Source organism: Mycteria americana, chromosome 3 (assembly GCF_035582795.1).
Source record: "Mycteria americana isolate JAX WOST 10 ecotype Jacksonville Zoo and Gardens chromosome 3, USCA_MyAme_1.0, whole genome shotgun sequence".
Classification (NCBI taxonomy): domain Eukaryota; kingdom Metazoa; phylum Chordata; class Aves; order Ciconiiformes; family Ciconiidae; genus Mycteria; species Mycteria americana.
This window is the reverse complement of record NC_134367.1, coordinates 16,506,022-16,533,852: the sequence shown is the minus strand read 5'-3', so window position 1 is coordinate 16,533,852 and position 27,831 is coordinate 16,506,022. Positions and strand designations below refer to the sequence as shown.

At 42.1% G+C, this 27,831-nt stretch overlaps 2 protein-coding genes and 1 long non-coding RNA gene across 5 annotated transcripts; 2 read left to right on the top strand and 1 right to left on the bottom strand.

The window, feature by feature from the left end:
• CIMIP5 (ciliary microtubule inner protein 5) lies at nucleotides 1–3,464 on the top strand. Its single transcript, XM_075497951.1, has 3 exons — nucleotides 1–263; nucleotides 2,611–2,650; nucleotides 3,273–3,464. Exons 1-3 carry the CDS (start codon nucleotides 4–6, stop codon nucleotides 3,462–3,464), a joined length of 492 nt encoding a protein of 163 aa, XP_075354066.1. The 5' UTR covers nucleotides 1–3.
• LOC142408032 (uncharacterized) lies at nucleotides 111–16,377 on the bottom strand. The gene is made up of 3 exons (XR_012775131.1): nucleotides 16,273–16,377; nucleotides 3,313–4,786; nucleotides 111–238 (listed from the first exon to the last, which is right to left on the bottom strand). It is a non-coding gene; the product is annotated as an uncharacterized LOC142408032 (long non-coding RNA).
• SLC66A3 (solute carrier family 66 member 3) lies at nucleotides 15,917–26,978 on the top strand. Of its 3 annotated transcripts, XM_075497948.1 has the most exons (7): nucleotides 15,919–16,377; nucleotides 19,145–19,227; nucleotides 19,705–19,774; nucleotides 20,393–20,450; nucleotides 21,700–21,820; nucleotides 23,002–23,043; nucleotides 25,020–26,975. In XM_075497948.1, the coding sequence occupies exons 1-7, from the start codon at nucleotides 16,235–16,237 to the stop codon at nucleotides 25,106–25,108; spliced, it is 606 nt and encodes a 201-aa protein (XP_075354063.1). In that variant the 5' UTR covers nucleotides 15,919–16,234; the 3' UTR covers nucleotides 25,109–26,975. The 3 variants fall into 3 exon arrangements, with proteins under 3 accessions (XP_075354064.1, XP_075354065.1, XP_075354063.1); XM_075497949.1 differs by lacking the exon at nucleotides 23,002–23,043 and having other exon boundaries at nucleotides 15,917–16,377; nucleotides 25,020–26,978; XM_075497950.1 differs by lacking the exons at nucleotides 23,002–23,043; nucleotides 25,020–26,975 and adding an exon at nucleotides 21,902–22,809 and having other exon boundaries at nucleotides 15,917–16,377.
• Nucleotides 26,979–27,831: the final 853 nt, after the last annotated feature.

Below are 27,831 nucleotides of genomic sequence, written 5' to 3'. Positions count from 1 at the left end.
AAAATGGACAAGTTGGGAAAGGGTTCTGGATTCAGGAGAAATACTTTGGTTAGGTCTTGGCAACCAGCAACCACACCTCTGGAGCAACCAGCCTCAGCTCCATCTGTGTCTCTCGGCAGCACCCAACCCAGAAGACCTGTCATTGCACAACCGGCTGCTCGGGCCTGGGCAGATGAGCAGGCAGCACTGCAGCAGGACCAGGTTCAACAGGATAAGATCTGGAGAGAGTCTGTGGAGGCTGAACAGAGAGGAAGAAAAATCTGGTAAGTCACTTGTTCCAGTTCATACCTCTTCTACTCATCTTGACAATGGTACTGATGCTCCCTGACAGTCTTAGGGCTTGATCCAAAGCCCCCACTATTAAAGGAAATTTTCTTCTGCAGGGACTTTGGATCAGACCCTAACACCTTTCTTTCTAAGATTATATTATCTCTGTTTTCCTTCACTGGACAAAATCTATGCTAATATCTCCTGGCATGCTGGGCGTAAGCTGAAAAGAGATGCAAAGAATTGCATGCTAAGTATCTTTTAGCTTTATAGAGATTTCCACAATGAAGATATAAATGTGCCAACCTTTATAATTTATTGCAGACACACTGATATTATCACCTCGCCTCATATTCCTGGAAATGGCTGAAATGGAAGTTGAACAGAGTGTTCTGCCAAAATATGATTTTGTATTCCCAATCTGTAAATCTGCTGAACATGCCCCATTGTTATAGTGTTTCAGCAGACTGAACTGCACACATACAACCTAAGCTTTGACTGTGTATACACCAGTGACCTGAAGGAACCCAAAATTAAGATCCTCTCTGTCTCTGCCACATATCTGGAGTAAGTGTCTATGTTCATACTTCAGTACACAGCATGAGCATGCCTATTAGAAGAATATCCTTGGTATAAGTAAAATCAGATCCAGTTCTGACTGCGCATGAGCCAAGCTAAAGGAAAGGGAGCAGAAGGAACATCACTTTCAGGATTTTTTAGAATGGGAAAAGAAACCATCTGAAAACCCCTGTCCTCCTCAGCCTTCTGGAGGAGATGATACAAATCACAGCTCTGATTTCCCCATAGACACATCTGCACTCGTCTGGCTCCTTTTACCTGAGGGAAAGGCTGACACTAGGACTCTGACTCATGCAAAGCCAAGGCCGTGGTGGCAATGTTACTCTCTCCCAGTTGTGCACTCAGACTCTTCCCAAATGGGCCATACCCATCCCCTAGCTAAGGCAGCAGGAGGGACTCTGTCTGTGCCTGCCCCCTGGGTTCACAGTCATGGATATTGGTGCAAACTCACTTTCATATGGGTAAGTAAGATAACACATCATACAGCTGATGCATGTCCTGCTCTCCAGTGCTAGCTATGAAGACAGAAAATCTTGTAAAAGGGTAGGACAGACATGTGAAGGACAGATGCCTAAAGCAGGATTCACCAGGCTACATATACCTGCAGAGAACTGTCCTTCAGCTCCACATCCCCATCCCAAAAACAATGATGGGGAAAGGCTGCTACATGTTGGTTGTCTGACTTGAAGTAGATATAGGTAAATGTCTGAGACCCAAGCATTTCTCAGTAATTAGCAGCATTCAGTAACACCCAAATCTGGTATGTTCAAATAGTGGCTGGCATAGCAAGATGAAAAAAATTAGGACCTCTACGCTGTGCTGCTATACCAAGACATACAGTGAGAAACACAAGCATAGACTAGCTTTCAATTGCACTTAGGGCATATCTATACTGGACGGAGGAGGAGTGCAGGACAGAAGTCCAATGCTCCTAGCTCCATGTGGTACATGGCTGTGCTGTACAGACAAGCTCAACTCGGAAGGATGTACAGCTTCAGCACTAGGTCGATGAGCTTAGATGCAGCGCTGCATAGACACAGGTAACCAGCTCAGAGTCAGCCCAGGTGTCCCTTGGGCCCCGCTGCAAATACAGCTGTAGGTAACTGTTTCCTCTATTGAACTCACAGTACTTTTACAATAGCAGGTGAACTTTCGTTTTCTCCATTTCAGGCCAGGGAAAGCAAAGGACAGAAAATCAAAGGACTTGCTCTGTAGTCCCACACCAGGTATAGAACAGAGCTGAAGAGCAAAACTCAGGTCTTCTGACTCAATTTGCTCCTAGCACAGCTGCCTATCTGCACAAAATACTCCTGTGGGTGTTTGCCTGCAGCAAATACGGCTCTGGGAATTCCTACCAGGGACTTCTGCCAGCAGAGTATTGGTCATTTAAAAATAAGAAGCTGTGTCTTGCTCAAGGCGTGGGACAAAAGTTTGCTAGTGTGAGTCAGGACTTTGCTAATTTATCTGCATTTGCACAAGGAATACATTGTGGACATGCTATCTTCATCTTCCTTTAGCAAAAAAAAGCCCAGTCCTCATGTAGTAACCCCAGTCCTCATGTAGTATGGGCTCTATATGGGAATAAAGAAAACCCTGGGCTTCACCACAGAAAAGACAGATTTCAGTACAAAGAGTTTGCAGGTGTAAGAGCTGGGCTGTGAGTATCAAACTGAGCAGTTAAACAGGCATTCAAATACAACCAACATTAACTATTTTCTTTAAAGACAGAAAATTTTACACTGCATTTTTTACTTCTATTCCAAGGTACCAGAACTGGAGTTTCCTAAAGGACTATGACCAAATGGTAAGTTTTGAACAAACATTCAATCGTAATCCAGGCTCTTTTTAGTTTTTGTCAATTTGAGCTAGGCTAATATTTCAAATTGAAGCATACTTAGGCATAATCAGCAAATGCTTTAAGACTAAAATCTTTAGGAAAAATAAATTATGTGCCTTTCATCTGCTACCTACACCACATGCGTACGTTCAATCTGTTTCAATATTAACAACTCCATAGAAAGACAAGTGCTAGAAGAATCAACTCCCTAGGAGAAAATTTGTAAGATAATGTCATCATGCTGAAATCCAAGCCACTTACTAAAAATGAAACAAAAAACCTCCCACATCACAACCACTCTAGAGCAAGCTAACTTCTGTCCCAGCTGACATTTTATGCAACACATTTGAAAATGATTCATTTCCCTGTGTTATCCTATTCCTATGCAAGACAACAGGAAAAAACAATTGTTTTATTTTATTTCTTCAACACTTTCACGTACATTCAGTATGGCATTTTTAAGTACACTCAAATTCTAATTTCAAAAACAAAAGTGCTGATATTATAAATAATCTCAGTAACTTGTATTTTTGTAACAAGCAATGGATGTAATTCTGAAAACTTTATTAATGGTCTTTGTTTTATCCAGGGTAAGAAAAAGGAGCAGAAGCCACTGCCAAACTATATACCTGTGTTCTCAAGCAAAGTTCCCAACTCGACCAACCAGACCATTGGCAGTCGAATGAATACTGAACTTGGCAGGGCTCTGGTAAACATCGATTACTTCTTCAGCAGCGGAGCACGAAAAAGAAAACTTGAGGGTGAGCTCCAGCTTTCCTAGTGCTTCAGTAAAAATATAACAGTAACAAAGCAAGCTGAATGGTTCTAGCCAACAGAGTCCACAGCATGTAAAAAATTCCTCAATCTTTTTCTCAGAGAGGCCAATACTACTGTCTAGCATGGATTTTCTTTCAAGAGCAAAGATGGATGTTGTCCAACAACGCTGTAGGAGACAATCCTCTTCGTATTTGGGGTGACTGGGCCATATACAGAGAATCAATCAGCACTACAGATCTCATCCATCTTCCCATGCAAGTCTACAGTAAGGTTGCCACTAACACCAGAAAAAACAAGATTACAGCCAAAAAGCTATTTCTTCCTGAATTTTTATCTCCCGAAAATAAACAATTAATGGAGATCCGCTCAGATGAGTCCCAACATAAACAGCATACTTTCAGTTCTGAAAGTCAGCGCAATAAAATGCAGCAGCTTGTTGCATTTCATGTAGTTAGCTAAAGATTCATCAGCCTCTGTCAACTGAATGTTTAAGCTTGCTCTAAAGAATAAAATTTAAGGCACACGAGATGTGTTCTGTGCTTTTTCACCCCTCACTGCTGAAGGAGGGAGACCAAATTTTTTTCACACTAGTTTTCATTTTTGTTTCTTTAGATTTGCTGCTCTCAAATTCCCTTCTCTTACTCTTTTTTCCTGGTTTTGCTTATGGAAACTCATTGACAAGGACGCAGGCTTTCCCATTTTGCTCTGAAGGCGTGTTGGCTCAGCAACCTGTCTTACACTCTTAGGATCACCAACCTTCAATTTAACAGGTTCATAGTTCCTAAAATCTGTGGTTGCCCTGGGAAACCATCATCAAGCTAAATTGACACCTAAAGCCTGTTCACTAGCGCATCTTCATTACAGAGACGGAAACTTTATGACCTGTTGTTCTGTAGGGAAAAAGCAGTAATCAGCAGAGCATGGAGAGTGTACATTTGCCTTTTGAACTGTATGTAGCTTCTGTAGGATCCTGTTCAGTCCTCGGTGGAGATCAACATAGAAGCCATTAGCATTGCCTTGATACAACAGGCTGCAATCTCTCACCAGACTGAGGTGGAGATGTGTAAACTCACGCTTTGCAACTAAGGCTATTTGTTTTTATGACTGGACTGCAGCAGAAGGCAGTTCAAAAGCACAAGAGCTGGTATGGAACAGTGTGATCACTGTCAACATCCAAGCGGTCTCTGGGAAGAAAAAAAAAAAACAGACTGGAGAAAGAAGAGCCAAATCCCACTCACTGAAGTCACAGCACCAAGCAGTTCTCCTGGCTTCCTCAACACAGCGAGCACTGGAGAATTAAGGCGTTCAGGATGACAGCTAAGCTACCTAAAGAAGGAAGATGACATCATGCAATCAGCCCAGGTGAGGAGGACTGATGCCACTCTGTGCAGACATGAATTGCGATAGACAACTGTGTTCAGATGCACCAAATAGCAACCTACTCTTTAAAAAAGACATCTTCTTGTTCAGCTAAAATGCTTTCTGCTCTCTCCTGTGAGCAGAAAACTGCACTAGGAACTGGTTTGTCTTCAAACATCTGAAAGAGGGGGAGGAGAGAGCAGATCAAGCCTTTCCTTGTCTCTGTGTTGTCCAGAGCTTCTTCCAAAAACTGCACAGGCCACTCAGAGGCTATATATTTATTGCATAATACTGAAAAGTCATTACACTTGCATGCCTTACTCTGAGACATACTGAGCAGCCTCAACTCTTGCTATGGGTCATAAGCTCTGTACTGAGTGTCAGATGTCCAGGTCTGTCAGGCTCAAGCTCCTATTCATGTAAGAACATTTAATTTATAAAGCATGCAGATTTTGTTTTTCAGCACGAAAGCATACAGAGCTCCACGTTTCCTAACCTCCAGATGGCACTCACTCCACACCAAGTAATCCACTGAAAAGGACACTAAGTTATAGCAAGACAGTGTTACACAATTCCTTTTTAATTTCAAGGGACGTTACATAATTCCAGATTCTTGACTGTTTGCTGCGTGTGAATCCAGAGTATCCCTCTCCCAGAGAGTTCCTGCAAACTGGAGGGCACAGGAAGCAGGATGGTCTAAGCAGTGCACGATTTAATCCTTCCACTGCGCTTAGCACTGGCACTGTTTCAGCTGAAACACTTCTCCCAGTTTTGGACAAGACCTTCCATGTGTCTTCCCCTGAAGATGTGGGCCACTAAGCAGAGTCTAGAGAAGCAATGATGGTAACTGGAGTACGGGAAGATATGGCTTATGAGGAAAGATTAAAAAGACTGTTGAAGTTTAACCTGAAGAAGCAAAAGCAGTCTGGGAAGAGGACAGCAGTCTTTAGATACGTGTTTAGCTCTGGAATGAGAACAGGAATCATTTGTACTTCACGCGAGTGGCAGACAACAGTAAAAATAACAGGCTCAAATTAGAGCAAGGAAGAATCATGTTAACTTTTTGGGAAGCTAGTGGTAAGGCTAATACAGCACCGGAATAGATTCCCTGAGGAATCTCCACCTTTGAAGGTTAAACACGCACATCCATCAAGAATGACGTATTTAATAGGGTCTGTCATTTAGTGTATAAATTGAATAATCTGAAGAGCTTTTCACCAATTCTCTGATCTACACCAGAGTTGTTAGGATCAGAACACACTTTGCAAACATGACTTTTCAAACATATTAAAAAAGAATTTAAAAAAACCCTATTTCAGTTACACCAGGTTTAAATAGATTGCACCTCTAAACTACAGATTAATCACCTAATTTTTTGATAGAAAATATATTTCTAATTCTTCTAACTACTTATATAGAAAATGCTTTTCACAAAATCTAGAGGTGCCTCTTTTAATCACACACACCTGAGAGTGTGATTGGCTAGTGCCCCCTGACAGCCACGTAAGAACCCATCTCAAAGAGCACATTCATGTCGTTATGTCACGTGGATGAATGGCAATAACTAATTTTTTTTCAACAACTTCAGGAAGCCTTTACTAATGAAGTGTAGTCCTGACTGTGTCCTTAATCAGATAAAGCACCCGTTGAGATGCCAGGAGGTTCCTGCAGTGGGTACTTGCAGTGATTACATGTATACAGCACAGTAAGACCCTCACACACCCCTGCACTCCTTCTCAGTTGTGCTTCTTTGCACAGGTCACTTCAGTCCAATAGATCACAACAGGAAAGACAGTAGGTATACCTGAAGTGCAGCCAAAATACGCAAGGATTTTTGGCTTAATCATTGAAGTGTGCAACCTTGGAAAATGTCTGTGCCTTGTTGCAAGATCACAGCAACCCACAACTGTACTGCCTCTTCCGATGCGGAATTAAGTTAATACCTTGACTTTCTGATTAAGCCCACTGAAATGCCTCTAAAATACTAGCGGGCAACAACTGGATAGGAGTAGCTCTGTTCACCCCCAAAACTCCAGTTCATTCCTGTTTCCTGTTGAATTCAATAGCAACTCTTAAGCACGTGACATCTTAATGACTATCTCTAAGGGGAAAGTGACTGCTTAGAGAATAAAAGTTTCCCATGTGGAACAGATCTGATAATCCATGTGAAATGGAAACATTGTGTAGAGCTGGACACCTTGTTTTGTTCAATTATTACACCTTCCTTGGAAATGCAGATTATTTTGTGTTACTGCAGTTAGCCCTCCTCTGGCACCCAGCTTAATGTTTCTGAAGATAGTGTGGATCTCTCTACCATGTGCAGCAACCTCCAGAAAAGACCTTTTGGGAATATCCGAGGTCCTAATCAAAACTGCCTTAGCATCTGCGAGTAGAAGGCAGCAAACAGATATTCTCTAGACGCCATTTTCATCCCAAGTTTAACAATCATTTTTCTTTTACCATAACTAACTTTGGAAACTAATCCTTATTTAAATAAGTTGAGTCTTTTAGAAAGACTGGATAAGATGATAACAGCATTAAAATCTGTAAATAAACAGTGGAAACTCCATTTATTAAAGAGATTGTATAGATATTAAACCGTGTTGTAAGCTTCTTGTAAAGAGTTCTTACAATGCATCACTTGTGCTTCAGTTTTATAAGCTTTTTTCCCTTTTGTGGCCAGATCTCAAACAAGAGATTATACATGTTTAGACAATTCATTTTCTGTATTTCTTTCAGTTAAAGAGCACAAGTGGATAGCTATATTAATTTAATTCTTCAGTTAGAAACATTGCTTTCTCTGGTGGACTTTTGAAGATTGTTAACATTAATTGTAACTTGGTGAACAGATATTTCCAGTGCCTCCAAATTTTGTGTGTTCTCATTTTGAATTCTGCTTATAATAAAAAATTGTGAAAAACATATTTTTTAACAAAACATATGTAAGTTCATCTAAATCTGTATTTCTCATACTTTTAGAATAGTCTTTGTATATAGTTCCTGGGTGGCATCAACTATAAAGTTTTGTTTTGTAAGATCAGTGATGACTGTAAATCCAACTGTCTTTCTTAGAAACTGTATTTAAAACTGTTTCTTGACCTTTGAATTATTCTAAAGTAAATAAAATAACTAAATGGGTTTTCCTACAGAGAAGGTCTCATCACACTGTGAAAATTACTGCATAAACAGTAAGATTCCTAGACTAGGGAAGGGAGAAGAGAGTTACATATGAATATTAGATGGACAATACTGCCAGTCCAGGCATCATATGTTTGTATGTATTATGCACATACACCTTCACATTGTTTGCCTTCTATAAAGAACACTACAGAACAAAATTTCTGAACTGAAGTTCATCTTAAAGCAGACAATAGTTTTCTGAAGAGGGGTATTTGTTGGTTTGTTGGTTTTAGAAATCAACAATTTGTTAGGGCCTCAAGCTGCTTTTCCCAAATCCTGCCCAGACAGAATCCAGTAAACCTTTCCTGAAGTAGGATGTCTCTCTTAAAAAGTCTACTCGCTACTCTGAATCCATGTCAGGTATGCTTTTCCCTCTTCAGAAAACTTCCTGTTTGCTTGGATGAATTCCTTGAAACACAGATGCTTCTCCAAGAAACTCAAAAGTTCTACCAAAGGCTGAAGAGGTGCTTGCACAGTTCTGTCAATGACAGCCCTGCCCACAGCTCTCGTCTGTGGCAGGGCACAGATACCATAGACTGATTTCAGCTTGTAACCTTCTCAAAGCCTCTCTCAGAAGCTGTATGTATCCACAAAACCACCAGTGCTTAGAAATGAAATTTCGAAGTATCTGGGGTTACAGCCTCACCTCGGCACAAGACCTTTGTGCCAGGCTGACAGAGCAAAACTGCTGCAAATGTCTCTTAACTGTCTCTTAACCTGGGGAATTCCAAGAGGAAAGTCTCAGTTGGCGTATACTGATCAACAAATTGCTTTAAGAAGTAACCTGCAAATACACAGGCACAATAGCTGTAAAAATGATGAGATTTGGTTTCACTCTATTACTTTGACCTGATCACTTCAAACTCTATTTTCCCCAGTTATGAATGGCCAATTATCATCACTGGATATATTTTATATAATCGGTGAATTAACAAATGTATTCATGCAGTAACTCTTATTTCAACTACAGGTATTTCTGCAAAAGAGAAAGAAACCAAACCAATGACGTAGCATAGAACCATCTGCAACTATCACAATGCTTATTAGCAGTTATATGATTCTCTCTCTTAAAAGCCAAATGGACTGAAAACACAATGTTTATATAAACTCTTCTATAGCAAAACTTAACAGAATGCTGACACATTGCTACCACCCTATTACCACAGGGCTACTCAATTGCTTTTCACTGAAAACCATAAAAGCCATGGGGTGAAACCAGCACGTGGCAGTGTTTCAGATCTGGTGAGTTATGTTCTTTGCTGGAACAAGCATGCTTATACTGTAGCTGCTCCTCAGTGCTGGCAGACCCATTTGCATGCTCTGGGACAATCCTAAGACCTCTAGCAAGAATGCAGGAGGCATCACACACCAGAACCTTAGTAAGGGCTGCCATAATGTACTCACACTCTCAAATCTTACTGGAGTCTCTTATTTGAGTAATTGAGATGTAAGCATGGATGTAAAACAATGCCAGTTCCAGATCCAAATGCTACAGCTCAGCTCCTTCTGTGGGCTACAAGCTTAATGTAGACTTTCTACATAAAAGGGACAATTCCAAACTTAATATGAAAATCCATTTAAGGAGTCCCAGTACAAACTAGTTAATATATTTTCCTTCTCTTTTGCTATTCCCAGTCCTTTGGCTTTGTCAGATTTTGGTTAGGTTTTTAACTGTGTGTGTGTGGAGGGGACAGTTTTAGTATTCTAGGATCCTTCAGTACTACTTTTTAGCTAACCATATTATTTTAGGTAACATGTCATTACCCAGAATGGCCTTCAGACCTTCAGTTAACTGAATAAACCATTTCACAGAGCAAACACTGAGTCAACAAGGTTTGGGGTTTTTTTTTGCTTACAGTACTTTCACTCAATTTGTGATGCTTCTGTTCAGCCTAACATCAAGTAAACCTAATATAAATACAGCCATGTTTTCAGTCTGCCACAAATATATATATAACGCACTGCATGCCAAACCAATGAACTACATGCAACCTCCAATGTTTCTTTTATACTATCACGCACGCTTGTACAACATAACCTCAAACACGAAATACACAGGGATCCATCGCACTTCTTCAGTAAAATGAGATTATTCAATCCAGAGTTGGAACACTGTCACTCTGTCACCGAGGAGTCTGTCAGCCCAAAAATAACCTCCTTCCTCATGGCGAGCTTTTGTGGCAACTCTGTATCAGTCTTACTACTCAAGACAACAGCAAAACTCCCAGTCTTTGGCCACTACAAATAGGAAGAGTAGCTAGTCATCCTTTTTTTTTAAAATCTTTATTGTTTTTACCTTGTTTTTACGTTGATGCCTCCAGTGGCAGAACTGGGGCCTCAAATATGCAGCTTGCACAAGGAATAAAGTAGTTGAAATCACAGCTGTTGGCCAGAAGGGACCTCTGGAGGCCTCTAGGCCAATCCCTGCTCAAAGCAAGGCCGACGTTGATGTTACATCAGGTTACTCAGGACCTGGTCCCGCTGAGTTGTGAGAATCTCCAAAGATGGAGATTCCAGAGCCTCTCTGGGTCCCTGTTCCAGTGTTCAGCAGTACTCCAGCTGTGGTCTCACAAGTGCCAAATAGAGAGGAAGGATCACTTCCATAAACCTGGAGGCTACACACTTGCTAACACAGCCCAGGATAAAGTAGTCCATCTTCGCCAGCAGACCACAATGCTGACTCACATTCAACTTGTTGTCCCTTAGGACTGCCATGTCATTTTCCTTAAAACAGCTTTTGATCCTGTTGGCTTTGTGCTGGTTTTGGCTCGGGTAGAGTTAATTTTCTTCACAGCAGCTAGTATGGGGCTATGTTTTGGAGTTGTGCAGGAAACAGTGTTGATAACACAGGGATGTTTTAGTTACTGCTGAGCAGTGCTCACACAGAGTCAAGGCCTTTTCTGCTCCTCACCCCACCCCACCAGCGAGTAGGCTGGGGGTGCACAAGAAGTTGGGAGGGGACACAGCTGGGACAGCTGATCCCAAGTGACCAAAGGGCTATTCCATACCATATGACGTCATGCTCAGCATATAAAGCTGGGGAAGAAAAAGGAAGGGAGGGAACATTCGGAGTTACGGCATTTTGTCTTCCCAAGTCACCGTTACATGTGATGGAGCCCTGCTTTCCTGGAGATGGCTGAACACCTGCCTGCCCATGGGAAGCAGTGAAAAGATTCCTTGTTTTTCTTTGCTTGCGCATGCAGCTTTTGCTTTCCCTATTAAACTGTCTTTACCTCAGCTCACGAGTTTTCTCACTTTTACTCTTCTGATTCTCTCCCCCATCCCACCGGGGGGGAGTGAGCAAGCAGCTGTGTGGGGCTTCGTTGCTGGCTGATGTTAAACCACGACAGGCTCCCAGCCTTTACTGATGCATGGGGTTACTCTGTCCCAGGCTGCAGGCTTTAATTTTTATTAAACTTTCATCAGTTTTCTGTCAGTCCATCTTTTCAGCCTGCCAAGGTCCCTCCGAGTGGCAGTCCAACTGCCCTGTGTGTCAAAGGCTGCCTGCAACATGGTATTGTCCACAGACCTGCTGAGAACACACTCCACCCCTCGGCCAGGTTAATGCAAAACTTAAAACGGTATTGGCCTGAGAAACACCACCCACAATCTGGTCACCCACTGGATGTCAGTCTGCTAACCACTATTCTCTGAGCCCAGCTGCTCAGTTTTCCACCAACCTTGTGGTCTTCCCATCCAGCCTGTATCTCCCCACTTTCACTACAGGGATGCTAAGTGAGACCATGTCAAAGGCCTTGCTGAAGTCAAGGTAAACGACATCCACTGCTCCTCCCTCACCCACCAAGCCAGCTCTCTCAGAGAAAGCAATCAAGCTGACTGAGGCACAAAATTTGCCCTTGGTAAATCCAAACTGTTCCCAGTTGGGAACAGCCCCCCAACAGGGCTGTTCCCAATCTCCATCTTGTCTTTCACACACCTGGAAACAGCCAGAGGAGGCCATTATGCAGGATTTGCTCCACGATTTTCATGGAAACTGAGGTTAGGTTGACCAGCCTGTCATGCTCTCTTGATCCTCCTTCCTGCAGGAAGATATGACATTTGCCTTTTTCCAGTCATCTGGAAATCTCGTCTCATAACCACAACCTGCCAAAGATGAAAAACTGTCAGTGGCCTTGCAATAATGTTGACCAGCTCCTTCAGCACCCTCAGATGCATCCCATCTGGTCCCACAGAGCAGTCTTCATCCAGTTTGCTTCTGCAGTCCCCAACTCCGTCTTCCTCCATCATGGTTAGTATTTCACTCCGAGTGTGACGCTAGGCTCAGGAAACCTGAGAGGCCTGTGAGCAGGCCCAGTAAAAACTGAGACAAAAAAGGCACTGAGCACCTTGGCTTTTTCCATGCCGTTCTTAAGCACGCCCCCTAACTTGCCAAAGAGTGTACCCACATTTTCTTTCATCTTTCTTTTGCTGCCAAAGTAATTACGGACACTTTCCTTGGTGTTGTTCATATGCTTTGCAAATTTCAACTCCAGCTGAGCTTTGGTCTCTGAACTCCCCGCATGCCTGGGCAATCCTTTGGTATCGCCTGGGTAGCTCATCCCTGTTCCCACCTTCCAAACCCTCCCTTTCGGTGTTCGAGTTCAGGCAAGCATTGCCCGTTCAGCCAAGCTGTTCCTCTGCCATGCCATTCCTCTGCCATACCTGCTCATGTTTCAGCTCACTGGAGAGACTGGTTTTGTGCTATGAGCATGGTGTCTTTGAATATCAACTCACTCTCCCAGGCTCCGTCACCCCCCATAGCAATTTCCTGAGGGATACTGACAGGCAGGTTTCTTGAACAAGCCCAATTCTGTTCTCCTGAAGCCCAGAATCTTTATTCTATTTGCCTTCCTTACTTCTCTTGGGATCTTAATTCTAAGGTCCTGGAGTCACTGCTGCCAAGGCTGCCCTTGACCTGTACATTGCCTACTAGTTCTTCCTTGTTTCTGAGTAACAAATCCAGCATCTGGGTCAAAAAAAAATATTATTGATGTCCCACAAAAATTGGTTGGACTGCTTTTACCCCACCAGGTGGCTCCTCCACGTGTCAGAGCAATTTAACCAAAGAAGCCTGGGCCTACAGTTGTGAGCTTTCTTCTAGTTATTTAAGGCTTCATCTGCTTCCTCTTCGTGACCAGACGGGCTGTAGCAGGTGCCCCCACAATGTTACCCATGCTGGTCTCCCCACTGATCCTCACCCCTCAGATCTCAGTTGGCTTGTTGCTCACTCCAAAGTGGAAGAAAGCTCCAGGCAAAGAGACGCTTGTTTGTGTAGAACACAACTTCCACTCATTTCCCTGCCTGCTCTTCCAAAAGAGCTTGTATCCTTCCATCACAGCACTTGTCAGAACTATGCCACCCTGTCCCTGTGACCCTCAAGAGGTCACAGCTCTGCAACTGTGCTGATACATCCAATTCCTCCCGTTTCTTTCCCAGGCTGTGAGTGTTCACAGAGTGTCACAACCCCTTCTCAGGGCAAGCGAGCGAGCCTCCTGCAGCCTGCTGTCCCTGGCCAACTCTGTCCACCCCCAGCCTTCCTCCACACGCCTCTTGGGGGTTGTCTCCATCCCCACAGGTTTCCCAGTTGTGGAACTTCCTTTATTTTAACCTGGAGCTTAAACTACCAATTATCTACAAAATGAACTATTCCCTGCTAGCATGCTAGGCTGTGGAAATAATAAGCAAGAGAGCACTCCGCATTCCTTGCAAAACCACAAAATTCAAGGCATTATTTTGCTTAAAAACTGAGCTATGATAAGCCAACATCATTATTGGAAAAAAAATTCTGGTTTGGCTTTTTGTCTTTGGTTATTACAGAAAGATTATTTTCATTCTCTATTTTTTTGAATAGGAATCAACATTTGCATTCCTATTTGAGGTGCAGCAGTGTTAAACCACTGCCCATCTGCTGCGAAACAGGCAATCTGCACTGTGGATTCGAATGAACTTATTCACTGAGCTGTGATTTAAAGTGGTTCTGCATTCTGCTGCAACTTACGAAGTAAAAGAGTCTGAAATTTGATATAAAACTAAATAATTTAAACAGAATAGGAATAATTTCTTATACTCTTCATAGATTTTTTTTTTTTGTCATAACCTTGAACAAGGTTGTCCAGCACTGTGACATCTGTTCTTTCCCTAAGCTGCTCCTTAAGTAAAAGTGGCCAATAAACAGACGTAGAGCAATATCATTATACAGGCAGGACAGGGGAAGGACAGTAAATAATTTTGCTTAACTGATTGCTTGCAATGCAAAGCAGGATGTATTTTTTAAAAAGCTGAAATGCTGACTAAAGGTAAACACTTCATGTCTTTTTTAACTATCAAAATAGTTGAATAAAAATATGCTCGTGGACCTGCTTAATAGTTTGAAGTCAGTTCAGCTTCTTGATTACTCTAGTAGGATACAAGGCAGTGCGTATTCTTGACACTTTTACAGCATTTTGCTGGATCCACAGTCATGCAGATACACAACTTCTACCTTAAGTATTACTCTGTTCTTCTCAGATTATCTGAAATGACGGACACATTTACACCTCAGACCTAATTTTAAATGAGATAACTTCATCTTGTGTGATGGGTTACTCAACTCTTTTTCAAGTACACAATACTCCCACAAGGCTGAGAACTCAGTTTATCAAGAAAATCTTGGAACAGTTATTATTTTAAGGTAACTTCAAATTTTCTTTTCTTCTTTTATAGTTTATTGTCTTTGAAAAGCTTGATTAATTTGAATTATATTAACAGAAACACAGTTTTTATATTAAAATTCTGTATTGGGGGGCATTTATTTCAATCAGAGTTTTGAGATTTTATGTACTCCTACATACCTAGTTCTTTTTTTTTTATGACTGAATTACACAGAGGGCAACACAATTTACAAATTAAGCATCAGTAATATTGTTTTAAAATAGCACTAAAGGTATGTGGAATGAATGCAATAAACCTGTCAAATCATATTGTCAAAACAACAGAAAACAATTTGTGAGAAATGCAAAAGAGCTGAAACTAAACCGTGTTAAGAACTATTAGTCATAGAGAAATACAACTTTTATTACAATGAAAAAGAAGAAATTTTATGCCTGCAAATAACCCCTCATGTTAAAGCAATTATGCTGTAGGTACAAATCTGAATTCATGGTATGGATTTGACATTCTGAGTAGTCCTGGCCATATGCAGGCATGAAAGAGCCAAGATTCTGTATGTGTGTGATCAGTACAAACGTGTATTTCTTGGGTAATTGCTCTTATTTAGTTCTGACAAGCTGCTAAGTACAAAAGCTTTAAAAACTGTGCTTTACTATTTTTGTGTATAACTGTGTATGGTGGGTAGGTGTATGTTCCAGGGAAGTTGCTCCATCTCTGATAATCTGACAAGTCCAGCACTCAGGAACTTTTAATTTTGCTGAACTTTCTGCACAACCAAAAGTGACGCTGTCAAAACCACGCCATCCCTACTGCAGGAACTAGCACCACAGCAACCCAGACAGCATGACCCAAAAAACGCAGGAGCTGTAGTACTGGAAACTCCACTTTGGGGGTGAAAACTGAAATCCAGCCTTCAGCTCCAAAACAAGAGCTGAGCTACACTACTCCTAAGTGAACACAACCCACAGCTAACCTTTTACACCAGCACAGCATCTGATGATTAGTGTTTTGTGGATTTTGTTTAAGGTAACAAAGAGTAATTTCAGGACCAACGCTCTCAACCTGAAGCTTAACGTTTCTCGGCCCCGACACCGAGGAGCGTTAGCTGTGGGTAGGCCTCAACCAGCGGCACGGAGACAACCCGGGACACCCGGGTGCCCCCCACCCCGCTCCCCCGGTCCCCGCGGCGTTCGGCAACACGCCAGCACGGGGACTGAGGGGTGACCGGCCCCTTCCCCGCCGGCGGCTGACAGGAAGCACTCCCCCCTCCCGAGGAAGACGCACCGGCCTCCCCGGGGTTGCCAAACAGGCCGGCAGCGCGCTCAGGCCCGGCGAGGCCCGAGGCTGATGCAGGGCGGCGGAGGCCCGCTGCCGGGCCCGGCTCTCCTCTCCCCGCAGGCCGGGCGGCTCCCACGCCCCACGCCCCGGGCAGCGCGGGCGCCATGAGCGCTCCGTGACGGCTGCCCCGCGCTAGCGGGGCCGGGCCGGGCCGGGCCGGGCCGGGCCGGGCGGGCTCCCCGCCCCACCCCGCCACGCCGCACCGCGGGTTCCCCGTTCCGGGCTGCCGCGGGAGCGCAGCGCAGCGGGATGGCGCCGACGCTGCTGGACCTGGCCCACTGGAGCACCTGGGCGGTGTGCGCGGTGATCAAGCTGCCGCAGCTGGCGGCGGTGCTGGCGGCCAGGTCGGCGCGGGGGGTCAGCGTGGGCAGCATCCTGCTGGAGCTGGCCGGGTAAGGCGGCGGCCGAGGGGGGACACACGGGGACAACATGGCGGCCCCCCCCCGCCGGGGGCGCGGAGGCTGCGCGCGCAGCTCGGGGGCGCGCGGCGGGAGGAGCCGTTGGGGTGCGGCGGCAGCGGCGCGCCTCAGCCGGGCTTCCCTCAGCGGCGGGCGGGGAGGGCTGGGGCAGCGAGGGGCGGCTTTAAACCCGGTCCTTTCTGTAACGCGGTTAGCTTCCGCTCAGCTTCCTGGCTCTTCCTGTGCTTGTCGTGCGCAAATGCCGCGTCCTTTCTTCACTGGGCTCACAAACTCTTTGGAGCAGAAACTTCATATTTTAAAGCGTTTCCACACTGTTGGTTAAAGGGAAACTCGGCTTTTTTAACGTGCCCTAAACCAACCCCGGCCACCCGTGTAGCTGGAGACAAGACCTACTGTTGGGTTTAAGCCATGTATTTAGATTATTACATGGTCCCTGTGCCCTGTTGTGCAGGTAATTGTACCAGTCAGACAGGCTTCTCTCACCCAAATAAGTAAAACATCATCATTAAGAAAATTACAAACCTTGTCAAATTCCAAAGATTCGTCAGTCTGTAACAAGCTTAGATGGACTAGACTTACTAAGTCTTGCTTAAAGCGTATTGTATAGAATGGAAAATAAATACAGAAACTCTGTACATGCACATGTAAATATGGGTACAAGCCCGTGAGAGAAAATATGCCGAGGAGCCTTGTATTTGCCAAGCCGAGGGATGGAGGTGGCCAGAACTTCCAGCCGGATGGCTGCAGCTCTCCGCACCAAGCTAAAAAAGGGCTTTTTTATTCCAAAAAATCACCTCCCACACCCGGCATGTCGTTTCTGAACGCGCCTGTGCCTTGTCTTCCGTTAGGGGCACAGCTGTTGACCCGCGTCTGGCGCTGCGCAGGCTTAGGCATGCAGACACCCCCCTGTACATAGCTGTGCAGACACCCCTCCATACATAGCTGTGCAGACACCCCTCCATACATAGCTGTGCAGACACCCCTCTGTACATAGCTGTGCAGACACCCCCCTGTACATAGCTGTGCAGACACCCCTCCATACATAGCTGTGCAGACACCCCTCTGTACATAGCTGTGCAGACATCCCTCTGTACATAGCTGTGCAGACACCCCTCTGTACGTAGCTGTGCAGACACACCCCCTGTACATAGCTGTGCAGACATCCCTCTGTACGTAGCTGTGCAGACATCCCTCCATACATAGCTGTGCAGACACACCCCCTGTACATAGCTGTGCAGACATCCCTCTGTACGTAGCTGTGCAGACATCCCTCCATACATAGCTGTGCAGACACCCCTCCGTACATAGCTGTGCAGACATCCCTCTGTACGTAGCTGTGCAGACACCCCTCCGTACATAGCTGTGCAGACATCCCTCTGTACATAGCTGTGCAGAATCCCCTTGGTCTCCGCTGTGGCCATTCGTAGCCCATGTTTCTCCATGGCACTGAACCCCCGTTGCCACTGTTTACCCTTAATACACCTGAGAGTACGTGAACTAAATTCTAGTTCCAGCAGAGAGAACTTACCCCACAGCCCCAGCTGAAAAGCAGCTGTAGCATTTTAAAATCATTCATGTGTGTTGGTGTGCATTGAAAAGGCTTTGTAAGTAATGTTTCAGATGAGCATGGAGAAGCCATAAATGTCTCCTCAGCACCTGTGTGATAACCACAGTACCCACAGCGCTGCGGGTTCTGCACCTGCTCTGGGCAAAACTATGTTGGAAGAGTTGCAACGAGGCTTTTTTGAAACATTTATTGGGACTGTTTGTTTATTTAGTAGCCTATTTATCCTGCAGCCTTTAAAGACCTTGGGTCCAGTTGCAGAGAGCTTTGGGGCTACTGGTACAAACTGGGATGGTTCTGCAGAGTCAACATGCAGTGACCTGGCAGAGGAGTGACACAGGGCATGGTGCTGATGGCAAGGAGTATAATTTCACCCTACAAGAAATAAGACTCCTAGGAAGTTCAGATATTTGAATTCTGAACTGTAAAAGCCAGTTTCTTACAAGGCAGGCAGTTCCTTATGCCATCTTTCTACGCTGGAAACGATCAGTTTTTCCTTACATAAAACTATGCCCTAAGAGCCCTTTCTGTTTTCTCTGCAGCCTTGAAGTTTCTGTCTAACCTCATGACTTGCATGAAAGTTGAAGAAAGTAAAGAAAACGTGATAAAAGTTCAATTCCTTTTAGATACTATATTGTGGAATAGCAGGAAGGAGAATTGCTATTGTTTGGTGCACTTAAGAACAGGCTGCTAGTCTGACCAGGACAGCTACACTGGGCAATCTACTAACACTGTAGTCTAGGCAGCTTGGAAGATGACTTCTACTCCTGTAAAACTTGCTTAATGTACAGACTGAACTTCGGACATAAATAAAGAAATCAGAGTTATCCCATAGGTGCCAAGGCAATTGCAAAGAGAAGGTAGCTTCTAGGGTCTGGAAGCCTGCCTTTCTTTCTCATCAGTTGTAATTAATAAAATCATGCCTTTCACACTGTGAGGCAAAGACCTTGACAAGAAGTGTGGGTAGCTCTCTACATCTTACGCTATGTGAGGGTAACAAAAATAGACTACAGAATCATCAGGCTTGCACTTTGTCTTCATATTTGTTTGATCAGTGTGACAGCAGGGGCTACACCTATCTGGAGCCTTTTGGCACAACCAAAACAGTAAAAAAGAAGTTGTGAAGGGGCTGTCCTGACCCTTCGTGCAGTCATGCTGTTTTGTCTTTCTGTTCAGCTTCCTTGTGTTTCTGAGGTACCAGATTTATTACGGTTACCCACTGCAGACATACCTGGAATATCCCATCATCATTGCACAAGGTAATTTTTTTAAGCCATGTTTTGGAAGTAAAACTGGGCTCATTCAGCACTCCAAGACTCGCAGATACAGTACTCCCCTGTGATGACATGTACCCATTGACCAATTCTAGGTGGGGTCGGGGGGGAGGAGGGAATGAACATCTCAAATATAGTTGAATTCCTGTACATTTTATGAAAATAGATGTCAGGTAGAGGAGAAAGATCTAATTAATACACACGGAGTGGAGTTGCAGTGTAAGCTCATCCTTTTTCCAGTGACTCCACATGGGAGAGAGACCTTATAAACACTCCAGATTCTGAGAAAAGTTTCATTTTGGAGCTTGCAGTATTTTGGACATCAATCAAATTTGAGAGACAAACCTGTAAGAAACCAGTTTCCGTAGACATGGTGGCTGGTGGAACTATTTCCTTCTGCCTAGGATTGCATTTAGGCCCTTTCTCCCCCTTCTCTGACAAGCGATCTTTTATTTATTTCAGATGTCATTCTCCTTTTGTTTATTCTGCGCTTCAGTGGAAACATGAAACGAGCTTTGTTCTATGCAGTCACGTATCCTTTGAAATCTGGGAATTTTGTTTTATGTAGCTTGTTTGGTTGTTCTTTGCATAGCAGCTATGTCATCATTTGTTTTGCGCTACCATTGTAAATCATTTTCAGCCACTCCTCAACACGCATTCCACATTCACATGTGGATTTCTTGGATCACAGTAAAATCTCTATGAGAAGTAAACTTTATATGTAGCTATGCTTTAGAAGGCCCACAACTGATAAGGAGTAAGACCAATTCTTAATTTACATTGGAGATGCAGGGTCAAAATGGTGAATCTTTTTTCTTCGATTCCTACCCATGTAGATTGTACTTGCTACGATGAACACAGCAGTGTATTTTTATTTTTTTTAATAGGACTTGGGCTTAAATCTCAAGTCTTGTGCTTTGGAGCAGGTCTTGAGAAACTCCAGGCACTGTTCAACCAAAGACAGCGTGAAAAATAGGAACACTTAGTGTTTCAACAAGTGCTTAATACATTTTTATCTAGATTGTATAGTCTGTTATAAAGTTTCAATAAGACTATTTCCAGATGTTTAAAAAAATCTAATTCCGCAGGCAGTTTCGAGAGCTTGGGCATCCTAGAATTTTCAGTGCTATGAAACTTAACATAATGTAAGATTTTTGGGGGGCTGGTACATGCTAACACTGCGGAAGTGGATAATAGACCTGGCCATGGTAAGTGCCGCATGATCATTTGAAATTAGCTCCACATATGAAATTACTTTTTTTCTGGACGTCTTGATCAGTGAAATCTCTCCTTATATTTGTCCTTGGAAGAATTAATCGTTTGGGTTAGCTTTCAGAACAACCCCAGTTTTCAAATCCAGCTGTTTCACTTCTGTGAGTAGCTGGAAACCACCACTGGCAATAGATACTCTATGGGGGGAAAAAAAAAAGTATGTTCTGAGGTAAAGTTGTTAATTGTGGGGCCTTAATTAAAACTAGCAAAGGTTTAAGATGTTGAAAAAAGATTGCCTCTTTAGTCCTAAGGTCATAATCCCCATTAATAAACCTTTAACATGAGACGAAAAGAATATAGCATCAATCAAAGCATTTGAAATAGGGAATGTTAAGTACTTCACAAGATCTTTTTTCCTTTTAGTCCTAGAATTTTGCAAGAAAAATATCATCTGATAAGGCCCTACATATGTTAAAGATGGTCTTTGCCCTTTTTATTAGAAGAGATAAATTAAGTCAAATTAAGATAACGTTAAAATTTAATTGAGATGAACTGGAGTTGCTAATGCAAAAGATGATACAAATGGGGATAAAAGCTTCTAAGCCAAACACCAGCCCTTACTTGCAAGGGAAATCCAGGCATGCCACAGAGACCCATGTGGAGGTCTCCTCTACCCGCTGCCTTTGCAAAATCCCCCTTAAAAGGATGACAGGGTGAATAGTCTGTTTGCTTCATTATTTTTTCCCACCAATTGGACTCATTTTCCACACATTCTTGTCAGTTTTCTCATTCTTTTATGGTTTTGTTTGCCAGACATAATGGTCACAGATGGTCTGAATCAACCTTGCTGTTTAGACTATATAAGTCTCATTTTAGCTAACTTTCATAAACAGTTTTATGTAGCAGGTTGAGAGGCTTTTTTATTTCTTTGCTTCTTATTGTATTAGCCTCTATCAAGCATTTGTCAACAAGCAGTAGCAACTGTTGCGCTCTTTGAGCTTCTCCCTGGGCAGTACCTCAGAAATCGGTCCCTTGCTTCTGGCAACTTTAATTTTTTGCTTCACAGTTCCTTAGTAAGAAGCTGAAATGCTTGGGTTGCAAAATACTGAAAAAATATGTATTTTTTTTACTCTAAATGAAAAAGCTAGTCCTGGCTTTTAGTAAGGTACATGCTAGGAGCCATAAGCTAAACACTCAGATAATACAATGGCAGAGGTTCTTTCTCTTCTTCTACCCGCTTTTCAGAATTTGTGCACGCTCATCAGTGCGGCCAGTAAACTGGCTCAGCTGCGGTGTCTCTGGCAGACAAAAGATTCTGGACAAGTGAGCGCCTTGACCTGGAGTATGTCTGCATATACCTGCGCAAGTAAGCTATGGGCAACTTGGTGTGAAGCACTGAGTTTTCATTTTTTAAAGCCGTATCTCCTCCTAATGCCTCTTTCAATAGATCTTTACTCAACCACAGTAGGTAAAAATCTTGCCTAATGTCGTTTCCCTTGGTGCCGACTCCTGATACTCAGATACCACACAGTCTCTTGAAATCAAGTTTTATCATTGACACCAGCTGAGTCACGCTGACACTTTGACTTGGAAAACATGCAAAGGAACGTGATACAGTTGAAATAACTGAAAGCGTGTCTTTACGAAGAAAAGATTTCAGTGTTCTAGGATTTAATAAAATCCAGCATGAAAAAGTGCTAAATTTTGTAGTCAGACAACGCTAATTCTGAAAAGTCATCTACAAATAAATACACACTTAATGCTAAGTACCTTTAACTCTATGACTACATGTAAATATACTCCTCAACAGAGGAGAATTTAAGAATGTACCAAGAACAGTGATTTGTGCAGTTCATGTGTTAATTACCTAGTGGTCTGCATAAACAGTTCTTCTACACCTATTTGTCAGAAGTGCCTTTGTCATATTCACAAAACTTATTTAAAATATTCTTAGGATAAAACATAGTGATGCTGGATCTATTTCCCTGTGAAACAAATGTTTTTAAGTCAATAATTCAAGTTGTGGTATGTTCGCTGAACAATGGCAATAAACTCTATAAATGGTTTTAGTCTGCTGCAAATGTGAAATAATTAATGTTTAGATTTGTTGTGGGAAGGAAAGCTGAATTCCTCGTATTTGCAGCAGCCTAAAAGCATGATGTGAACATTTACAATGGTTAAGTCATGCTAACTCGATGTGGGTGTAGCTCAGTATCAATGACTGAAGCAGGGGACTGAACAGGAGAAGCAGTAAACTCTGACTGCATCCAATCTAGTGAGATAGATGGATATAGATATAAAAACTATAATTATATCCATGGTATTCTCATTAAAAAAGACCCTTAATGCAGTGTCACTCAGCTTTGAGAGCTTGATCTCTGAAGCTAAAATAGTGAAGCGTGGATGCACTAGAAGTGGGACTGTCTATACAATGTATATTTTCATGCAAGATTGTCCTCTATTGAAAAATAGATATTTTGTCATTTTTTGAAGGTATAATAAACGTGTCATATCTAGTCCACTTATCAGAATTCATTCAATTTACAGCAAGAATAGTTACAACTGTAATGACTACGAATGATCTCGCAGGTGAGTAAAGTACGGAATTGCCCGCCTTTCCAAGATAACAGCTGCCATGGTCATTTTTAGCTGCTCTGTAAAAGCAGTTATCTAGTCTCAGCAGAACAAACCATGAACCTGGTGGTTTAGCATGGTGAGGGAAGGAGTTACTGCCAAAAAAGTTGCACAGGATTAAAAATCAGTCAAATACCTGGAGAAAACAAAAAACCCTGCTTATGCTTATCACATGGTGACAAGTGGTCCACAAGCAATTATTTTTTTTGAAAGGCAAAAGCACTACAAAATTAACTTAATTATGAAAATAGCAGAATAAAGCATTAAAAATCTTTAATATTTAAACACATAAATAAATGTAGTAAAATACAACTTAATAAATCTGTAATAATTGAGAATAAATCTGTAATAATTGAGTGATAACTTTTCAAATAATAAGTGTTTCCTTTTCTTATTGTGGGGTTTGTGCATTAAAAAATTCTTCTAGGAAACTAAAGTTCAGCTCAGTGTATGAATAGTTTTAGGCACAACATTCAGAAAGTTTATGGCAGGCTGAAAATGAAATGGTAGGCTGGTAAGAAACTCACAAAAACCTGTCTTAAAATACATAATTTGCAGCTGATTTCATTATAAAGCGAATTAATAGCTTCTTACCATCCTGACAAAACTGAAAGATCTAAGGAGTGCAGCATATTTCTCAATAAATGGTTTGAAATCAAGACTTGGTGGATGTAAGAACAGTAACAAAATGACCTTGTACTTTATTTGGCGGATCTTTGTTCTAGTTCAAAACTGGTATTTCATCAGAAACATCATTTGAATGGATTTATTTTTTTTTTAAGCAGTCCTCTGCAGCACAGTAAGGCTCTGGTTTTGCAAGCAGTTCAAGTGGCTCTTTCACTGGAAAAGGAAGTCCCCTTTTCAGGCACTCATTTTCACCCCAGCCCTTGCTGCTGCCTCTTTGCCAGAGTTAAAAGAGTTTTGGGGCCATGCAGTTAACTGGATCACCAAAAAACTGGCATAATGCACACACAGAAGTTTAGTCCAGGTCAGTTATCGAGTCCAGTTCACCCACAGCTACACACTTACACTGATTAGAAGCGAGAGAGGTATACTGAGGGGAGGAAGGAAGGGAGGAAAACACCGTGAAAGTAAAAAGCTGGCTCTTGAAGGTAAAGCTGGCTCTGGTTAAAGCTGCTTTTTAAAATACACCACAATACACTTTGGAACATGGAAGAGATGGCAGCAAACATTGATACTGTGCTGCTCTAATGGAAAATGTTCCCAGTCAACTTCTAACACTGAACACTTTGGCATGTTCATCTTGGTTTCATGCACACATATGAAGCTGTCAAATGCCATGTATTTCTGAAACAAAGTTTTGTCTACATTTCTGTGAATATTCCATTTACCAAATGGATATTAGATATACCTATACTTCAAACTGTGGTCTCACAGGTAGAGATATTATGCTTAGTTTGGTTTAAAAAAATTCTGAAAGCTAATCAAGACACTGAAAAACTGCTTTTTTCTCAGTTGTCAGATTTCCTCTCATTAAAATCTAACAGATAAAAGTATTTCCTGTCTCCCTGAAGTCTAAACTTAACAGATGCCAGTCGAGAATAATCCCTTTATCATAAACAACACGTGAGCTGCGGCTCCGAGTTTAATTTTAGGTGTAAATATAAATTTATATGAGGCTACTCAAACTTGCACTATTCCCCTGGTTTTGTCACAAAGGAATTAGAGGTACTGTAGTGTACTGTTTTCAGATATCACTCACGAGTGCTAAATGCCCTTCTCGCTATATTTACTTTGAGAATTTCTGGGTTCCTGAACATGGTAATTTAAACTAATTGACTGAAAAGAGTTGCAGAATGGGAACCAGCCTGTTTGTACACCAGGGAAGTTTACATGACAATGTGTCTCCTGAAATGACAGCAGTTGATTTTTCAGGATTTATGCTTACAAGATTGTTTCTTCCCTTTCAGTTCTCATCCGTTTCATAACCATGCTCATTCTCAATATTTGGGTCACAGCCACAATCCTGCACTACAGGAAAACTAAAAAGACTGATTAGAAGACACCCATCAGCACACAACTTAGTTACCATCAAAAAATAAACTTAAACAATAGAACAAAGGTTGAGGAAGCTCTCTGTCTCTCTCTTAAGCCTACTATTTATCCCTAAGCATACTTAGTACAGTTATACTTATTTCCTCTTAGAAATGATTCTGATAAGATACTTAATTTAAGCAGCATATTTTTATTGGTCATTTAAGACAAGTTTCACTGATATCACATTTTCTCTGGATTTTTTTACTAAATGAACAAGGTATTTTGTATTTAGAAGTTTATATATTCTTGTATCACTTCAGTACTTTCTGGTTACATATAAGCAATTTTCTTCAATTATACACGAGCAATTTTGCACCAACATAGCAACTCATCTTTCTGCATCTGCTGCGAGTTCGAAAACCAACAACAGATGTTTGTCGTCTTCTTGCAAGCAACTCAATTAGTTCGACATTAACTAATTGTATTTTAGGATGAAGAAAATCTGAGTCAAGGCCCAATTCAAAATAAGGTTCTAAATGCATTTTACTAAGTCACAAATCCAGTTGGGATCGTAGCGCTTACATGCAACACTTAAATAGTACAATTTATACAGCTGATACAGGATACCCGTGGTCACTTTCTTCAATATATCCAGTTTTTATTAGGATAAGAGCAAAAACTCAACTATGAATTCCTCTTTTTCAACCTGAGCTCTCATTCACTGAACATACTGTTTTGGGAACAGCAGAGACTAGAACGTATAGCAATTAATGCAACTTTGACCAACAGAGTTAAAAATTGCGCTCAAGCAGAAGTTCCTGAACCGATACCCAGGGTCCCCAAATGCAATCCATGCTGACAGTGACCCGTTCACATGTGCACCTTGTTGCATCAAAGCAGACTCATCTCCAGCGGTCACCAGTTTTTGATGATACTGCTCTGTGCTTTGTTAGTTTTTAGCCTGTCAGTGCTAAGCACGCTGAAGAACATAAAGACTTCAATTTTACTTTGGGGATTGTAATCAATTTGTAGTTGGTATATGTAAAAAGGGAAAAGGATATTCTTGAGAACTATTAATGGGGGATTTTACTTCTGGAAGTCATGCCTTTCCAACCAAAAGTTACAGAAGTAATCATATCATATAGCTTGCCTTCATTTCTCATTACATTCTTGGAAATGACAAGATACACCTTTTCAAAAGAGTTCTTACAGTATCACTGTTGATTGGTGTGTTAAAACCAACGCACCCTTGATCCTGACACCCTTGAAAGCTATGGGAAGAGTGCACTGACTACATTTGAGGCAAGTTTTCCTTGCACCATGCTAAATCATTGGACTCTTTGGAAGAGCGGGATCTGCAAAAGCAGATGTTTCGGCCAGTGTACACTCAGCAGTCAGACCCAGACCTTCACCATCAGAAAACATAGCTGCTTTGTAAACTCTGATTTAAGAGCGGGAAGGTGGGGGGAAGAGGTCTGTCTGTGGACATACGATTGCATGCATCTCACACTACTGGGAGCAAGTTCAAAGATGAGGATTTTTTACTGCTCCAATAAAATGTATAAATGTTGCTATGTTGGTTGAGAGAGTAACTGTAAACATCCTGTTACTGTTTTTACTAAAGCTGTATAAAATATCTGAAGTGGTCTAGATGGTGGCAGGTGGCATGTGATACATTTTCCAGGTCATATTAATAAAAGCTATTCTTCGTGACTGATTAATATCATTCTTACAGTTAATTTTCATTTAATTTTTTATTGTTTCCATATATGGAGAGAAAATGAAATATTCATTACATGTCATTAATGGGCAGCTGTCACCTTAATATTCGAAGCATCAGGCTGTATATTAACCTGTAAAATGCTAAAGAGCTCCAGCATCTTAAATGAAAAAAAACCACACTTCTCATCTGGTTTTTTTTTTTAATTAAAGCCTCTTCTTGATAGAGAAAGATTTTGTATAGAGTCCAAACCCTGTCTGTTATTGATATCTTTCATACTCCTGAGTGATGCTGTAGCAAAACGAAGACACTCCATTTTCGGTTTGAGCATCAGCACTTCAAGTTGTGGGGTTTTTGTCATAAAATGCTGAAAATACATTTAAGAAAAGTTCTTTACAGGACACTTGACATACTTAGAATAAATCATCTTAGAAACTTGCGGAAAAAAAAGAGACTGAGGAAAAGAAACAAAGCTGGATAATTCACAAGCTTAAGGTAAAGTAATTTTGTGGACTTGGAAAGCTGGACCATGATTTCTCATTCAAGCTGCAAGAGATATGGAACAAATCAGAAGGTAGCAGTAAATAGTTTTACACACTTCCTCCCCCCTCTCCCCCCCCCCCCCGAGAAGAATTTATTTCACTTTTGTAAGGTAGAATTATGGCCAAGTCCTGGGCAAGCCCCATGAAAGCACAGACCCTGTGGTTTTCCAGTACGTAAACCATAATCTTCTCAGTAGCTGGATTAAAGGCAATAGCTTTAGACGAGATACGTGGGGAGGATAAATCTTGTTAAACTTGTCATTCAACAGTATCAGGGCAGACACGAGCAAGTGGTTTGCTGCGTAACGCAGCAGTGGCCCCAAGACAGGCAGGGAAAGCATCTTGGACTTATTGCAGTGTGTGTAGGCCAGTAAGCAACTTTTATCCACAGGGCTGGAAATGATACATTTCCATTCACAGATCCTGTGGAAGTGCTGAATTACACACTCGGTGTCTAATTGCACCAGTTCACAGCAAGCTCAC

What these genes read in the sequence shown, in the direction of transcription:
- SLC66A3 (XM_075497948.1), top strand. Translation starts at nt 16,235, where the DNA reads ATGGCGCCGACGCTGCTGGACCTGGCCCACTGGAGCACCTGGGCGGTG. An exon ending in ATCCTGCTGGAGCTGGCCGG is followed by an intron (nt 16,378 to 19,144) that starts GTAAGGCGGCGG and finishes CTTTCTGTTCAG; the next exon opens with CTTCCTTGTGTTTCTGAGGT. An exon ending in GACTACGAATGATCTCGCAG is followed by an intron (nt 23,044 to 25,019) that starts GTGAGTAAAGTA and finishes CTTCCCTTTCAG; the next exon opens with TTCTCATCCGTTTCATAACC.
- CIMIP5 (XM_075497951.1), top strand. Translation starts at nt 4, where the DNA reads ATGGACAAGTTGGGAAAGGGTTCTGGATTCAGGAGAAATACTTTGGTT. An exon ending in CAGAGAGGAAGAAAAATCTG is followed by an intron (nt 264 to 2,610) that starts GTAAGTCACTTG and finishes TTCTATTCCAAG; the next exon opens with GTACCAGAACTGGAGTTTCC. An exon ending in TAAAGGACTATGACCAAATG is followed by an intron (nt 2,651 to 3,272) that starts GTAAGTTTTGAA and finishes TGTTTTATCCAG; the next exon opens with GGTAAGAAAAAGGAGCAGAA.